This window comes from Chaetodon auriga, chromosome 9 (genome assembly GCF_051107435.1).
Source record: "Chaetodon auriga isolate fChaAug3 chromosome 9, fChaAug3.hap1, whole genome shotgun sequence".
NCBI lineage: Eukaryota > Metazoa > Chordata > Actinopteri > Chaetodontiformes > Chaetodontidae > Chaetodon > Chaetodon auriga.
In genome coordinates, this window is record NC_135082.1 from 16,915,941 (window position 1) to 16,934,696 (window position 18,756).

General features: G+C 43.7%; 1 protein-coding gene across 2 annotated transcripts in view; it reads right to left on the bottom strand.

Annotated features, from left to right (window-relative positions):
• Nucleotides 1-1,239: 1,239 nt before the first annotated feature.
• tsc22d3 (TSC22 domain family, member 3) overlaps nt 1,240-18,756 on the bottom strand; it is a 35,037-nt gene continuing 17,520 nt past the window's right edge. The window contains exons 1-3 of one of the 2 annotated variants that reach the window (XM_076739662.1): nt 4,114-4,419; nt 3,572-3,623; nt 1,240-2,950 (exon numbers count right to left, since the gene is read on the bottom strand). In XM_076739662.1, coding sequence (XP_076595777.1) covers nt 2,675-2,950; nt 3,572-3,623; nt 4,114-4,238 — 453 coding nt within the window. In that variant the 5' untranslated portion in view covers nt 4,239-4,419 and the 3' untranslated portion in view covers nt 1,240-2,674. Of the gene's footprint in view, nt 2,951-3,571; nt 3,624-4,113; nt 4,420-18,756 lie in introns of those variants that run through there. The other variant, XM_076739661.1, reaches the window with a different exon arrangement.

Here is an 18,756-nt window from a genome sequence, read left to right on the forward strand (position 1 = left end):
GTCCCTCTCCTCTTCGCTACATTAAACAAATGTCCTCCTCAGTCAATACGCCTCACATCGCGCCCGACACTAATCAAATGCAGAGCAGCCGTATTGATCGGCACCATCGGTTTCACATCGAATCAGCTGTTTTGACATGAAACACTGGGAGAGACCACAGCTTCATGTGCTAAAGTGAGCAACGGGGAAGACACTGTGTTTACTCTGGTGCTATTTGATCTGTGGTGGTGATCCTGGGCCCAAGCTGAGTGTCTGTTCTCAGCGGTACATGGATGAGAGCCTGGTCTACGCACCAGGGAAGCCACAACATATCTAGTTACACACAGGCTGCGCTGACTGGCTGCCAATCCGTCTGAGGGAAAATGCTACTAGGACAAACTGTTTTTTCACTCTGGCAGATTCCAATCCACTGGCAACCAGCTATTATTACTTCACTATCATTAGTGGTCATACTGTTTTTGACTTTTGGGGGAAAAAAAGTTTGCGTTCTTACCAATACTGATCTATTTTCCTCAATGAGCGCGGAGTAAACATGCTAAATTAAAAAGCACCTTTGTCTGAAGTAGGAGCCTCGTGGCTCACAGCAACACTGTGTTGGATTTTACAAATCACATGCTGCTCGTCAAGACGGCCTTGTAAACACTAAACAAGGCTCCCAATGCTCGACAGACGCGCATTTCAAAGATGTTGCGAAGGAGTGGCTGCAACTTCCAGGAATGTAAAAAAAGTTTCGCGAACAGACGATGCTGTTTACTCTGAAATTCAAATGAGATGAATTTCACAGGCTCAGACTCTTCTTTGAGCAGCAGAAAATGAAATCATCCTGGGTGTTGTCACAGCCGCTTCATCCGTCCTCCCTGACTGGATTTCCAGTGAATAAATCTCTCCAATGCACAGAATATGCAACCTCCAAAACACTGCCATAAGCAGAATGTTAAAAATAAAACAAAGCTGGTCTGGCGTCAGTGGTATTCCCCTATTACTTCAGTGTAGCAGTGCATAATGCATTAGTAATGGAAATAGAGCATTCATTACACCTGCTTAAAAACACATTAGCTGTTAGCTTAAGGACTTGTAATAGATTCTATTTCCATAGACTCCCAATGTTAGATCATGAATTCAACCTTCCTGCCAAGCGTCTGTGATGGAGCCACGTATCAAACCGTAAATCTTTCATTTCTGGATCAAACACAAGCTACGTGGGCTCGGTTCAAGAACAAAACACAGTGTGTCAACGTGTTGTATTATGTAAACATAAGGTTTATTGCAAATGTGCAGCCGTATCCAAACACCATAGTGATCAACTGTTTCCAGGATACTTTACAGCAACAACACCGTTATCTTTACAAAAACACATAGAAACTTTAGCACTAGCTTCTCCCTGTGAAGTTTTACACATGGTCCTGGTTTGGCTTGGCTTCTGTTGTTGTGAGAGTAAAAAAAAAAAAAAAAAAAAGGGGGGGGGGGGGAGTCTTTGGTAGCTAGAAAATAACAATAACAACAGAGCTCAGTGTGGAAATGCGTTCCTCTTACTACAGACAGGCACTGTTGTCATGCCATCGTTTTCAAGTTGGCATATCTAAAAGCAAGAAGCGGACCAGATTCTGGACGGCGCCGCTAAAATCAGGAGTGCATCTGCGGCGCCGACGTGCTCACCGCCGCCGCTAAATTCGCCCCAGGACGTTTCCATTTTTATGTACATTGTAGTTATCCTTTACTGTGAGGAGCTAGGCAAACAGGGCGGCCAGACATGCCTGACACCCTGGATTACATGAGAAAATCTTTTAAGACCACTGTACAACACTCCTATTTTACAAACAGCTGATTTTTGTTCAGAATCACAAACAAAAAACAGGAGATATAGCAGGATTAACTTCCCCCATAAGCAGCAAGCCCCATCTGCAGACAATACAAGATTACATTTTATGAATCATGACAGTATATGGATCAGTTCACTGCAGCGGTCCACCAGCTCTAACAGGCTATACTGCATTAACCTCCACCTCTGTTGCCTTAGCTTATCCTGTTGATTATTCTTGTTATGCTTAAATGTACATCAACACATGAGCAATACACTGTGGGTACAGGAAAAGTCCACGTTATGTGGCTGAAATGTGTGGCTTGATGCTTGTATTTAGAGATGGGACAAATCCACGTGACGGGGCTCTTCTCGTTGAGACATGGGGGACCGTCTCAGATCGGCGGCCTCCCCTGGGTGAGCGGGGAGCGCCGCACTTTCCAAGTTAGCACCTGCAAGGGCCAGCCCCATCAACGCCTCCCTCACACCCGTCTCTGGAGCAAAGGGTGCCTGTTGGAAGGGTTTGGCTAGTCAGGGAAAGCCCCCCCAGCCTGTCTGAAAGCAAGCGCTCGTCGGTATCTAGTCAGCCCCCTCTCTCTATTCTCAGCGCTTTTGTCTACACGGAGACTACGACAAAGAGTTGGACGGTATCAGAGGACGGGCCTGACACCGCACCGGTCAGAGCGTCTCAAGTTCTGTTTTGTGCTTTTCAGAGTCAACAGTTCTTTTGTGTCCCATCGATCATTTGCAGCCCCGATGCTTCGCCTTCACTGTTTTGAAGGGTTCTCAGCGACGGCGATTTTGTAACGCTTCATTCAAATGGAGGTCCATTACTGTTAGGAGACAGTGGCTCTGCCCGCCCCAAGGCAGAGCCACTTACACAGCAGAGCCAGAGCTGTGGATGCAGGTCTGCTGCTGCTGTTGCTGCTGCTGCTGCTGGTCTGGGGTCACCTGGGCGCTCTGATTGTCCAGCAGCACGTCTGCCGGGATGCGAGACTGGAACTTCTCCAGCTGCTCGGGGCTGGCCAGGTTCTTCAGCAGGTAGTTCTCCCGCTCCAGCTGGTTGTTCTTCTCCGCCAGCTCCTTGATCTGCTCTTTGAGGATCTCCACCTCCTCGCGCACCGCGTACATCAGGTGGTTCTTGACAAGATCCTGCCGTGAGGAAGAAGAGGAAACAGATGAGTTTAGGTACGAACACAGAGAGAAGGTCAGAGGGCTGCACGGCTGGTGCGTGCGCTGAAAGGATGATGGAGTTCTGCTGGCAAGCTCGCCGTCAGAGGATATTTTCTAGTCGATTCTGTCTATTTGCTTGCATGGATCTCTTCATTGTCTGCATGCATGCTTCAACTTCAAGTTTTCAAGGGTGCTTTCAATAATCCTCTGCTGCAAAAAACTGATCAGCCTCTGTTTTTTGGACTTCCCGCCATCCTCCTGCACTTGTTTTCTGCTATCCAGGAGCATTCATAGAGAGCTGGTTTTGTGCAGGATGCATTGGGAGGACAGTGTTTTGGGAGGTTGCTGGGTTTCAGCTGTTCTACACATGCTGATGTCTCTTTCAGGACAAACCCTTGTGCTCAAAAGTCCATCTACAAGCTCAGTTTGATGCATGTTCTAGTCAATGTGGATCCTCTGGTAGTCAAATTGCTTTAAAGAACAGCATCAGCTCATCCTTAAAGGCTGACTGTGCATGCTCGTTCTATATAGTGCAACCTACATCATGATGGTGCAACCTACGTCCATGTTTTTGTGTGGGTGTTTGTTTTCTCAGCTTACCATCGCCTGTTCAATCTTGTTGTCGATGGCCACAACGCTAGCACCAGAGGCACTGCAGAGGAGAGGAAAAAAGAGGCCATAAGTCAACAGTTCAAAACCACAACCGCTGCTCACATCACAGTCAGCTCAGCTCCAAAATATTCACAAACACAAGCGCTTCGGTGCTTCCTGGATTCACTGGTCAATGACAACGAACCAAACAGAAAGGAAAACTGTTTACTGGTGCGCTGCTCTGAGTGCAGGATTAGGCTCTGATATGGTGATAAGAGGACAGAGTGTAGGAAGTGGCGAAGAGAGCAGCATAGATATGCGCTCAAAGTCCAAACACACAGCAGAGAGACACACAGCTGAGCACACACGGCGTTTGGGGGTAATCACAAACACAAGACGTGCAAATGGCCGCGTTTACTTCAAACCTCTGCGTGAAAACACCGAATCTGGAGGCCCGCAGTACAAAGACAACAGACTCATGCTGCCACTTTTTACGACTCAAACGCATTATTGACGAAATACATGATGTCGGAAAGGTGTCGCATATTTACCTGTTGTCAAGTTTGACCGACACGACGTCTCCTCCGAGGAACGAGGAGAAGAAAGAGATGGAGAAGTTGTGTAACTGGTAGACGGCCACCTCCATGGGTGTTTTCGCGAACAGCTCCGTGCTCATGTTGAGTACCAGACTCGTTTGGATTATATTTCTCGCCACGTTTGCGACTGGTTGCTTCACTCGACCGTGTGTCCGGATTTGTTTCGTCTTTTCGTAACGATGCACTGGCTCGCGGCTTGGCTGAGCTGCGGTGCTGTGTCTGTGTGTGAGCTTCGCCGGTTATCACGAGCGACTGTCTGATGCTATTTCTGCCACAGGCTGCTATTTGAATGGCCTGCTCCTGACGTCGGATGACGCGCGCATAAATTAGTCAAATGAGCTGGGGAGGGGGGGGCAGACTTTTATGGTGCCTTCCCGCGCAGCAGGAAAAAATCACTTTAGGTGCTGGACCGAGCAAGAATCTGATAAAAAACACCTCAGCTTTTTTCTTTTTCCTTTTTTTTTTTTTTTTGTTACTTAACAAACCTGGAGGAAGGATCATCACGTTTGGTCACGGACTCAGGAGGCTCTCGTCGTACACTGCTGTTTTGTCAGACTTACTACTATCAGGGGGATGTTTTTTTCCTCTGTGTATTGTGCAGAGTAAACATTAAAATGTAACACATGCAGCCACAAAATAAGATGCATGGATGTATACAGCCTGCAACTTTACAACTACTCTATAAAATGCCACATACTAGGTTAATGCACACATTTCACAGGAACTATTGTATGTAAGAATGTACTTGAAAGTGATATTTTATGCTACTTCCACTTTAAAAGATTTTTAAATTCAGAATCTTTTTTTCTATAATGATATAAAAACGTTTACTTTGTGTGGTGAGAACATCCACCACACAAACACATACTACATTTTCAAGTATGAAAGTGATGTAGGTCTCAGGTGGGCTCTCTTACAGCAATGCTTTTTTTGATAGCATGATCTATTGTTATTCTGATTTCCAGTTGTTATTCATGATTGTTACAATCAGAAAGTTAGATCTCATCAACAACGACAAAAAAACAACTTGTTATCGTGTTATCAGTCTACAAAAACAATGCATTTGTCATTTTCGTCCTGCAGTGCAGTGCAAAGTACACCCCTAAACCCTCAACCACTTAATTTACAAAACAAAAGTCAACAAAAACGATTAATTTCAGGTTGCACCATAGCTCGATAGACGTAAACAAAAAACGCATGTCGAAACAACGACTTTAAGGGGAGCATGTGAACGCAGCATTACGTCTGCCCTGTTTCTGAACTTCTCTGCTGCTGCTGGCTTCTGCATGTAACCCACAGACCGAAATCCGTGCTCACTGCAACAAAGGACATCATAACAAGCAACTGAACAATCGGAGTTCTGCACAAACTAGTCACTCGTGTTACTAATGAATAACAACTCAATTTGACCAAAGAAAATAATGTGGATCATCTGCTTTCCACTGACCTTATTTGAAAATAATTTCAGAGTATGTTTTCTTCAAATATGTAAAAGCATTTATATTTGAGTTCTTGATGTGACGTGTAAACTTTCACGACTTAAAATAAACCGCCCTTGACGTACACATTATGTACAAGTACAATAACATGTCGTTCCCATCACTTTGTTGTTGTTGTCTGTTAGGGTTTTTGTTTTTTCAGTAAGCGTGCCGCATAACGGAATGTACTCTATCATCTGCAGATATGCACATGTGCTCCGCAAAGGTACTTTTCCACCTTCTCCCGGTAAATTTCCCCTCAGTCTCGGTCTGAACTCTATCGGTCTCTGGTGGTGAAAATGTAAAATACACCGGGACAATATTTATGACGGAGGCTTTGTCCTTGGACACAATGTTTACCCTGGAATTTTCCGAATACCTTCTCCTGACTCTATTATTTAATAATTCTGCTTTTTTTTCCTGCTTGAAAAAAACATGGAAAATTCTCAAGGACACTCAAGGAAAATTCATTCATGCATTCATTCATCTGCTCATTTCTTTATGTAATACTGTTGACCTGCTATACTACTTGCTTTTTATCACACTCTAGTTCACCCTAATTAACATTAACATCAGTCAAAGGTAATTTAGGGTAACACAGACTGTGATTCATTTGTTGCTCATAGCCTATCACCATTTCCATTTAGTGTCAATATCCATGCTGGAAGGACCTATAGGAATCAGCCAGGACCCAGCGCTGAAGAACCATGTGCTCATGTATGACCTCTTGCCCCTGAAACGGTCTTTTGAACTTGCAAGTTACAAAGTGTGATGCAACTGCACTGAGCCTCCTGCAAAGTACAATAAACAATTTGTGGTGGAAGCCGACCACAGAAGACGCAAAAGAAAAACATACCTGCTGCTCTGAGTACTGACTACGGCTGTTATTGAGCAATAGACTTTGTTTTCATCGAGGCGTCCGTGCAGGTTTTAATAGCTTTAACGTAATTGCCCAGTGTCTCTCAGCTGTGACATTATATTCCCTTCTGTTGTTATAATTATCTGATTCAATACTGATTATAAACCAATTAGATTTCTATTAGAGAGCCTCTGTTGCATCATAAGTTTTCTTCCAAAACACCCACGACCTGCAGAACATTCCCAGCTAATCGTAATAACTCATATGGAAATGTTTCTTCCTGCAAGATCACAGTGCACAGCAAAAGAAAACTTGCATTGTAAATGACCCAGGGCCCCCAACTCTCTGTCTCTGCGCAGTAAACTACAGTCTGGCACTTTTTTTTGGAGAAAAAGGAGAAAAAGTGTTATGTAACGAAACAATTAGAGTGGAAGGGCTGACTTTTGGTAGGCCTAACAAGGCTAAGCAGAAAGCACATTGACTGGGTATTAGGGCCCATAGTGCCTGTCGTCTCAGATTTGGCGCTGTGAGCGTACAGCTGCCAGGTTTAATAGCAGGCCCTGTTCTGGCGATGAGGGGCTGCTGAATTACCTTGCCCTGCTGTGATAGTCCCATTTAGGAGGGGTGAGTCACAGCGATTGCCTGTGGCTCGGCTGAGATGCTCAGATAGAAACTGCAGGCAGCGGGGAGCCTTCGTGCGCTGTTCAAGTAAATACCTAATGAGCCACATGCAGGGAGAGGATGACAGTGTAAAATATGATGCCTGTGACCTTCCTGCAAGGCCTGTTTTAATCAGTTTAACTGCTCCGATGCAAATCTCAACAAGCAAAAGAGATTTACACAAACAAAAGCTGTTCTAGTTTAACTCGTATCTGCATGCTTTCAAGCAGTTTAAGTGCCACAGACGTTGACCTATGCTGTCTGACAGAATCCCTCATTTTTCTGTGGGACTCTTGTTGCCGGACTGTTTGGCGTGTGCCAAATCTAGTGAGTCACTCTAAAGCTAGGCGATGGGCCACGATTTCCATCAGATGTCCCCTGCGCAAGAGCCAACCGCATTATATAATACTGTGATTCATCTGCACCAGTGGCTTAAGAAGAATGAGGTTGAGGCATGCCACCAACCTCCCAGCTTTTGTTATGAGCAGCATTCTGGGGTTTTGACGCCCCGATTTCAAGATGTTCATAATACAGACCAATAACAAGACAGGTCCACAGAGAAAAAAAAACGGTTCATAGATCAGGTCAAAAAGATGGCTTTTCTCCTCTTCACTGTGTGAAATCTGCACTCTCGCAATTAGGAATGCACGGCGTGTATGAGCGCGTGGACTGAGAACACACAGGCCTGCTATGGGCTGCAGCCAGAGGCGATCTCAGAGGAAGCAGTGAGTGAGGGGGCAATACGGCTGGTTACAACCAATGAATACTGAACACTACGTACACTAGGACACCCAGAGGCAGTCATTATTATCACATCACCTATAAGTCTCCTGAGCCATGAGTAGAAACGAGACACATGGCCTTGGATTTGCTCATGAGATTTTTCAATAAATTTAACAGGCTGACAATTTCTGCCCTTGGATTGCATGTAATATTACTTTATGTGATAGGTTGTGTCAAACATGCAGTGCATGCAGAAGACGATGACAGGACTGACATTGTTATCCGAGGGCTGGTAGAGATATCACCGCCTGCTTTCGGCGCTGCATCCACAACGGCCCACAATGCACATATCAGTTTAGCAAATTCACCATGATTGGAAATTGAAAAGGATCACTTTCGATGGCATGATCCTCAAGGTTTAAGACAGAGGCATGAAGATGTGTTACGATGGCATAATATCTCTTTAAATACAGCAGATACAGAGAATAGGTTGCTTCATTTCTTGTTCTTTTTTGTTCTCTGTTTGGCAAGGTTGAACATTATGAAAGTTCACTGCTTCAATGTGAACACACACGTGAGTTGTAATCCAAGCAGTTTCATGACAAACACTGCATCCACAACCCTGCACACCGCTGATATCACCCATCCTCTATTGAGCTGTTAATCTCACTGTCATGCCAAACACCCTCTCACACGCAAGACAAACTATCTGACTGTCCTCTGCGACGTCCCCACTTACCGCCGATCCGGCCTCTTGAACAGACTCGGTGAGTAAGGGGGCGAGTAGCTCATAGCTCTCTCAGGATAGTTGAAGTGCTGGTAGTGACAGCAGAATCTGTGAGGGGGTTCGGCCAAACGGAATGCGCACACCGTCCTGGGAGAGGGTGGCATGGCCCCGAAAGGGGGAACTTCAGTGGGACGCGTGTGAGACTGTCCCATCTTGCCTTCCAAATGAAGGAGGCAGGAGCCCTTTGACTGTGTGCTCGATTCTCTGCTGTTGTTTGTTCTCAACAACTGTGTTCTCAAAGCACAAAGAGGCAATTGAGCTCTGGCGATACCCCTGGATATGCAGCCATAACTGCGAGTGCCACGCTCAGACTGGCACTTGTATGATGCGTCTCCAATCCAGCACAATGGGCCCAGAGTCACAATGAAAATGACAGTTTCCTGAAATGCCGCCAATTGTTTCATCTCCGCACAGCTGTGTGAGCGTCTGTTTCAGGCAGTCAAAGCAAAAGATCTGTCTCCAAAAGTACCTGAAGGGAACAATCATCATGCCGATCTCCGTACCTCATTCAATGGGTGGTAATATGTGTAGTAAAGCTGGGCCATTGTTCCAGGATGGGAAACAAAACTTGTTCTCCACATAATGACCTAAATTCAGCTCAAGGCTTTCCAAGACGCTAAAGGCTGCCAGACAAGAGCAAGCATTATGGTGTTTGCCCACTTATTGCCCACATACAGTCTCCTTCGTGCAGCTCCTCACCACAGAGACATTGTTACACAACTGCTTATAACTTGTAGGTAAACTCAAGCTGAGACAGATGAATTAGCTCAATTCTATCTTATATAACATTTCAGATTACGTGTGTGGTTTTCACAAATCCCCTAAACACTTCAAAATTCAGATTAAGTGGGTTTGTTGGCTTCAATAAGCCTCTTTTGTCATCAGGGGTGTAATTAATGTATTAATTCTTGGAGAGCCATTGCTGCTGGTAAAGGTGTAACAGAAAAACTAAACCGCTCTCGACATGACTAATTGCAAGCTGCTCTCTTGTTGGATAGTTATATAAATGTCTTACACCTCTGTCTCCATTTAATCCATTTGAGGGTTTTGACATTTGATACGGATCGGGGTGCACGAACGAGCCCGGTGTTACATGACAGTAAAACCAGTTTCTACATGTTGGCTTTTCAAAGTATAATTGGTTTGAAACATTCGCACATTGGCTTTTTTTCACAGCATGGGATTCCATGCTGTAACCTTTTGTGCCATTAAGGTCTTAATTCAGAAAAGAGAAGCATTATGCATTAAATGTCAAGCAGCTCCGTCCTGAATATACATAACCATCAAACTGAAAGTTACCTTCAGTATCTTTCGAAGAATAAGCGTATTATTTGAAGACAGTTAGATTGATAGCTGGATAGATCAGGTGAATATTGCCACACAGCCTCTAAGTCAACAGGAGGTCATATGTATTTCCTTGTAGTGGTGGAATTTCAGGTTCACTCAGTTCAGTTAAAGCCGAGAGGACTGCAGATCTCTGCCAGGTGTGTCTGGGGACATGTGGGTGAAGCAGATCACTTGTGGCCCCTACTGGCCAATGAGAAGGAGTGAGGAGTCAGCAGTCAGTGGAGGGATGAAACAGAGTGGACAATGAAAAAAGGTTTTTCAGAAACTGGGACCACAAGAAGTTCTTTAGCATACAGTCATAAACATATATGTTAATGTGTCATAAACACATAAGACATAGCTATCATGTAAATTTTTCAAATGTAATCTGGGTTGATTTTTTTTGGTAATTTGATTAAATAATCCTGATTACATGTTTCTACTCCACCCTGGTCGGAAATGTGTACGAAAAATAAAAGGCTGATGGGCAGTACGTGAGATTAGCTATGGACAAACACACACACGGGTGTACACACACACACACACACTCTCACACTCACACATGAGACAGCGGTTCAGAGGAAATGGTTGTCTTGTATTGGACATGTTTACACCCATCATGTCAGGAGCAATTCGTTTCAAACAAGAACATTTAATCCTTTTGTGTTCAGCTTAGTCATTCAAACTCAGGTGGATGGTTTTTTTTTCCTCTTTCTTTTTTTCCCATCTGTCTCCAATTTCGTGAGGTTTTACACTGCTCAAAACACGAAAAGAAATTTAGGCTTTTTCTTCCAGAACATGAATTATTTATTCTTGTTAATGTGCTACTTATCTTCAGATATCTAAACAAATGCGTGAGGGACACGATGAGCTGAAACGAAACCAGTGGGTGACATTATGGATCCTCTATGCCCGCGTTCCTTTACAGTCTGTTGCAAACCATAGGGAGCTTCTTGTTTTTGTTCTGCTGCCACACAAGTGGTGCCATGTAATTACACGTCCACAGACGATTATCTTCTCACACACGCGACCAATACCGTCTGTACAAACACGGGAAAGCGCGCACACGCACATACATCTATGGGAACAGCAAGAGTGATTGACAAGGCGATTCATCGTATTATCATGTGGTGTTTAGAAACAGCAATTTATTTCCCTGCATCTGGAGCGAAAGGAGCACATGAGTGAAGAGAAAAATAAATGCAGCCTTTGCTGTCAGAGCATTCCGTGATTGCAGTGATTTCATGCATCCTGCATGGAATTAGAGTAAAACCAGGTTCCAAGCCTGATTATATATCAGTTTAAGGCTTTAAAAGTTACAACATTATGTCATGAACTCAGCACTATCATGTGTCTGACTTGCCGTGTTAAGCGGTTTGGCTAAATGTTGGTTACAGGCGCCAAAGGACCAACGTTTTAATAGGCTGTACTTAGCTAGAGAAAGGCTTTATTTATGATCTGCATGGTTGGAAACATAGGAACCATTTCTTCCTCTGTACATCCCTGAATGTAGCTGTTGCACAATGAGAAGACACCACGAGCAGGTGTGTGTGTGCTCATCTTCTCTTTTCAGCATCTGTGAGGATCTGCATTCAGTCCCGTCCCTTTGCTGGAACGTCTGCCTCGGTGACATGCCAAACTGTGTGCATAACCGGCGAGAGGGCGAGGCAAGAGCTGCTCCCTGCTTGCCTCCATTTCTGCAGACAATATACAGGCCCGCTTTACCGCTTTGCATCCCAGAAATTAATGCACTTAATTTCAGTTCATACAAAATGATAATCACTTCATTTATATTAGCCTTTGCTGACACTAATAGCAGTTTACAACAGGACAAGCAGTAGTGTGGCAAATGGTGCTGTGTGCAGTACATTACATTTAACAAGCTTGGGGACCTCGCAGCATCTGGAAGTCAGACAGCTCCAGGCCATAATGTAAAGATTTACCTCGTGCTGTAACAGGGAGAATGTCCTGGCTAAATTTACCGTGAAAATACTAAAATAGAAGCGGGACCCAGAGGAGTATGTGGGAGGAATGCAGTATGGTGAACCCTTGCCATGCCACATTCATGCCTCCAGAAAGAAATAAGAGCACAGGCCATAGGTCATACGATACCAGTCTGTGTTTTGGTGCAAACATGTACACACATGCACACATGGAAGTTTGCCTGCTCTGAAAGATAAGGGATTACACTGTCCGGGTTTGGATGCAGCTAAGTGGTCTCACTAATGGCTTCATGGATGCTCTGTGAAAGGTCAAAGGTTGTGGACTAAATTGGCCATGCAGTGTTAAATAGCAGTGAACTTCGTTATTAGCCGTGTCAAAGCCCTTTGACTCGTTACGGGTCGCCCAGTTTACCACAGACCTCCAAGCTGTTGGATTGCTTATTACTTTTTTCAGTCTTGCTTACTGGACACCAAAACCCTATTTTAGTTTCTAATCTGTAAATCCTGAGTGTGTATTTCTTAGATTAAAAAAAAAAACAAAAACTGTGGCAGAGCTGCTCCTTATAAACCGTGCCATGTTTACTTGATACAATGCATGAATAGTGATACTCAAAAGACTGGACGGCTGCCAGTTTGCATGGCACCTGTGATAAATACACAGTTGGCTGGATCATGTCCCAGTACAAAAGGTTACAGAGTTCAGTGCCATCTGTCTATATTCATCTGCCTATGTTGCTCTAGTGTACTGTATGCCCCAGCCAGTGTGGTTGTGTGTATCTATGTCTAATCTGAGTTGCCTTTAGCCGCAGAATGCTGACATCGGACCAATGGGTACATGCTGCACCGAAATCCATCACAAGACTGCCGGGACGCTGAGAAATGGAAATCTACTGTATGTGCTGTGAAGCTGACTGATACACATATCGAACTGATTTCCGAGGTACGGCAATGGGCTGTACCATGCTAAATTGGCAGGTTTTATCTTTGCTGCAAACTGTGTCATCTGCTGGCGTACAATGTGGAATCTTTACATAAATAAGTCATTAATGGTTTTGGCACAAAAAGGCTGCCACTGAGAAGGCTGGCAGCATCTGCTCCAAGCAAAAAGATGCTGCTAAATGATGGCTGAACATATTTATAGGCATTCTACTTAATTGGGTGATAAGAAGCAGCCAAATCTTCTTGACAAATCATAAGTAATTTTCCTGATTTGCTCATTCTGGTTTAACAGGATGATTGAATTCTCCCTTCTCACGATCTGCCCCTCGCCCACATACAATATCCCCCTTTTCTTCTTCTCTGAAGTATCCCTCACTTGAACGTTACCACCTCCTCCTTCCAATCCATCCCCCCTCTCCCTCTTTCCATCTCCCCATTTTCTTCATCTTTTTCCATCCATGCGTCTGGCTGAGCTCGCAGCTGTGTGACCCAAGTCACCAGCAACTGGGACGACGCTGGAGGGAGCTGGACCCTCAACGAACCGTCCCCCGGTGCGTGTTTGTGTGTTCGCTTGTGTTTTGGTTTGCGCGTGTGTACACTGATGCGTGCGGTTGGCCACACGCTTGCATACGTGCTTCACTCATGCACGTCTGGCCTCGTCAGCATGATCTGGATTGGACTGGACGATGGGAACCCTGCTAGCTCTCACTGTCAGTGTCATCCAAACACCGAATCGTTCCCACAGACTCCAGCAGGCTCCTCTGCTGAGCATTAAAGCTAATCCTTTGTCACCTGCGAGATGACGGTGGAGCAATGACTAATTTCCCATGGATAATGTGAGACAAGTCATTGCCGGTCATTGCTGAAGGAAAGTGCATCAGCAGCTTAAATGGCTACAAGAGTGAGCATTAAATATTCCTTCATGTGACATCCAAAATAAACAAAGATCTACAAGCAGAGGTCTAAATTTACCAGGCAATAACTATTGTTTGATAAAACCTAAGGATTAACTTTTATTTTTTTTATTGTTTAGTGGTACATTTCCGAAAACTTTTTCATTTCATGTCATCTGTCAATCCCTTTCTGCCCTGGGGTGCCAGACTTCTCCAAGACTTCATAATGTTGTCCAAATGTAACGATGAATCACACTGGTGAACTGTTGACAACCACAAAAACTAATCTACTTTAAGTAGTTATATAATAAAACTTCAAATATGTCACTTCTTTCCTTCCCAAATTCCAGTTGTTGTTTGTTTTTTCCAAGTCCTCACTGGCAGTGACCAGGGCTGCATTTCTACCAAGTTTCTCATATTAGCCGTAGGAGGTTCCATCAGCCTGCCATCCGCTGATCCCTACAAGCCAAACAAATAATACTGTTCTCCTTCAACAAGACCACAGGAATGAATCAGATCATAATTCAGTCAGCTTTCCACACAACATGCTCTGACTCAAGCAAAAGAGCTATAAATCTAAATGGCAACGATCGAATAACATGCAACTGATCCACATGGTGTGCATGTGCAGCGACTTCATTTATAAAACAAGGCTGAAAGGTTTACAGACACAGGAGCGGTGAGGCCATATAACACCCTCAAAAGCAGCGGTTCTGAACAATGAATATACAGTATATACATCTATAGGCACACATACAGGCCTCTTAACAGTTCTATCAAAGCAGGGGTAGGGATTTGAATAGAAACAGGACACAGACCACTTCTCTTTGGTCCTGAATGGACTCTCCAGATCTTTCATGTTCGCTCCGGGGATCTTTGTGTGTCACTATTGAGAACTTGGATGGTTGCTGCAGACACACCATGTGCAGCTGAACATCAAGCTACACTGTTTTCAAATGTAAATATGCACATAAATTTATCCAAGCCTATGCACTTGTATTAAAACCATTCACATGCCACTTTTACTTTCTCTCAAAGGGGAACCTGATATAACTCAAAGTGCAGCTGTGAAGTGGTGTAACAGGGAACTCACATATATTCAGGACCTCATATAACGCTCTCCTTACAGATAGCAACACAAATTAAAACCATTCAACTTTGGAGTCTGAAAAACCACAGGGGCAATAGGTCTGCGCAGTCCCACAGAGGAGTGTGGATCTCAGGCAAACAGAGGGGAGGGCTGAGGACTGAGAGAACACGGTGAACACGATGTTTCCTCAGCCTGCCTGCGTGGTGGGGATCCCCTACCGACAGAGGACAGGCCGAGACAGACGAGTGCAGCACCAGATGTGTGGGCCCCCGTTCAACCGAGTCTTAAAAAGAAACATGTTGCAGTTTAATAGAAGAACGCTTCAAGAAACGTTAATGAGAAAAACGCAATTAAGGCAGTCACATCTCCTGAAGGAGGAACACTGAAATGTATATCCAGATGTCGGCCACCCGCATGAAGACTGTAAAACAAGCAGGTTCAGGCTGTAAACAATGCTAAATTCCTGATAATTGATTGAATAAAGTAAGTTCCTCCTTAAATGCTGTTTATGAGTATTCATTAATTATAAATTCATTTATGTTACGATCATATCATGTTTCTTATGAAGCAGTAATAACTGCTTAATGTAATAACATTTTATGCACATGAATGGTTGTATTTACATACTAATTAATGAAGGATGAGTCTGAGTGATAAAAGAACATCATTATCTTTGTCCCCACAGCTGCCACCATGAACTTTTCTTCTCTTATAATTTCCTATAAATTAATTCAGTCTCATCCCTCTGTCATCAGTGTATTTATCTAGACTATCTTCGTCCATGTTTCAACGCTGCATGGCTGTCCCTTCCTCACATGGTGCATTCACAGTTTTTAAGAGTTCATTCCTACATCTATCCTGAATCTATGCACTTTATGCATGCCTGAAAAAAAAACATCTATAGATGATGACATGCAGTTATACAACAAACTGTAGTGTTTCATACTATGAGTGGTACGTAACATTATATGACTAACAGACAGATGTGCAGACAGATATAAGTCTAACAGAGCTGTGGAGACTCCTACATGGCTATTGATTAACTAAGAATCATTCACTCGCCTCATCTCTGCTGTGCTGTTGAACTGTATCATGTCAATGACACGTCCTTGTGATATTATGCTCTGACTGACAGTTTGGTGATATTTAAGTTATGTGTTCTAAATGTATACATAGATTTTACTGTGGCTGGAGCATCTGTGTCTATTATTGTTCACCATCTGAAGAGCATGTAGCTAACACACCCACTGGACCCACTGATGTCTACATTTTTAAGGCTTTTCAAATTCTCCAGACCTCAAATATTCAGCTTTTGTTTTTTGCTTATGGGTGATATAAATTCAGCAGGATTCATAGCGTAACACAAGAGTACTTTTGTCCGGATGTGACTCCGCCAGGGGAAGGACCAGCATCAAAACACTCCTGTGTGATCCAAATAAACCTGGAACACAGTGATATCCAGCACTGTGCAGTGCTGAGCTGAGAGGTTGTTTGGGAGTTTACAGGAACCCCAGCCTATCCTGCCTTCAAAAAGCCAAAAGGCCTGCCCCCCAGACAAAGACGCAAGTCTTGTTAGCTTCACTGATTGGTCATTTGAGTTTGTTTTTTTCTTCATTTGGTCACGGCCCATTTGTAGATGTCGAGGAGAAGAGAACAGACAAAAACTTCACGTCCACCTCGTATTGATATTAAAATGATGTGAATAAATTAAAGATGACACATTGCATTCACTGAGTGACATTTCCATCAGTTAAGTTTTCAGGCCACTTTGAGCAGTAAGTGATTCTGTGAGGAAACAGATGAGGGGAGCATGTTGTTTTGTAATGGGATTCCCTTTGAAAAACTCATCTCATTGAGCATGCTGCTTTGTAATGAATGCAAATGTTTGAATTAAGAGAGTAAGTTATGCTACTTTGCAGAGACAAAACTGTTTGGAGTAATTGTAAAACAATTGTGAGGGTGGGACAAGTTTCACTGGGAACATTTTATTTACTGCTTTAAAATACAAACACATGTAACTGTGATGCATTTGCCATTAAACTCAGCATTTATTTCACCTCAGTTTGAGTCCTACACATAAAACATTCTCTTTAAATTTGAGGATTTCACAGCTGATGATTGGCTGGCTGCAAAGTTAAGGTTCAAGCTCTCCTCCAGGAAACAAACAGGAAATACTTCCACTTGAAGTGACTCTTGAACTTGGAGTCGGTCAGAGTACACAGGACAAATTGTCTTTCTGAGATGTCATTTTCGTGGGTAGAAGCTGCACGGAACAGTGAGCAAACACATTCTGCCGTCCCAGTCGTTGCATAAAGGCTCGGTAAACAATGTAGGCTAAATTGGCCTCCCTCCAGCGTGTACCCAACAGGTCCAAAGTTCACTTATGAACACTATCTGTTTTGCACGCACGCAACACACACCAGGTACACAGTCACACTTCCATGCCAGTGAAGGTGTGCGTTCAAGCATGGACGCTAACAACACTGACATATTCGCACCCACGTAAGCATGCAAAAAGAACAAACGTGCAACACATAGACACACACACGCAGACATGGACATGCATTTGCGCACAAATTCGAGGTCACTGTCGTCTGCAGACAAAGCACAGAAATCCATACAAGCAAGCATGCACAAGTACTACACACTTGTTTTTGTCTCTGTCTGGACGTGTAGATTTACAGTGTTTGGCAGGCGGCCGCTCACATTCCTCTGACTCTACAGAGATTCTTTACCTTTTCTTGACACCTTTTGTAGGACTGAGCTCTTTTTACGCAGGATTGGATACACTGAAATAAATGTTCTTGGAGATTTAAGGATTAACACTGCAAGGAGCTGAGATCGAGTAAAAAATGGCAAACTCAATTCTGAAAATGTCATTCCTGGGCATTAAATATTTCGAAAAAGCTTAATAAAAGAACAAAAAGAAGATGATGACTTTGCTTGAGATCCTCTGGAATGAAATCTGAGGCTGACGTAAATACTCTAATCAGATCTGGCCTATGGGCAAGCAGAAGTGCGTAATAGCCCTTTCTTGTTTTGTAGATGAACAGATTTGCCAACATAAGCAGCATTTGGGAGCCAGTAACTTATCACTTTATCTTCACACTCAAATCACACAGTTCAGGTACTGAGGATCAAGGTTCCCATCCGTCTGACAGTGCCTCAGCACAGCGAGGTGAAGTTGAGAGTGCAGGTTTTAAATGCAGTTGCTTGATATTAAAGCTGGCTTATGTACTGTACAACACAATACACTCAAATTTGGTTCCTTGAAGGCAGTTAAAACTGTCCAGAAAAGATCTCAGAGAGAAGAGGAGACTGGGAAAGGTCAGAGAGGTCAAACACTCAGGCAGCGTACTCCAGAGCCGTGTACTGTTCCAGGGTTGTCTTTGGCTTCAACCCTGCAATAGCATAAGCACACGCTGCAGCGCATCATGAAATGGGAGAAAATATCCCAGGGCCAGCTCGCAGAATTACTGCACACAAAAGCAGGTACGTGCCAGCATTTTTGTCAGAGACAGCTAGAGTTATGACTTCATTTATTTTCTGCCTGCAATCAAAGCATCTATCCAGCACTGAGTCCAACCAGCTGTTGTAATATATTTAAAGTATGCCGACAGTTAAATTTTAATTACATTTCTGGGATTGCTGGTGATCCATATCATCACAGATCTTGTGGCCTTTCAGGGTGTTAGTTCAATGTCAGATTTGTTGTCATCTCAAGAGATTCTCGTGAAAACAAGAGATTTTTTAAAAACTATTTTAATCATCTGGCCTTTTTTGCAAGTGTGGTAAATTAAGCTATGACTCGCAAATGAAACTAATGTCAGTTGAGCTATATGAGTTATGTTGAGGAACTATTTCAGGATTTGCAGAACTGAAACAAAATCGGGTGTTTCA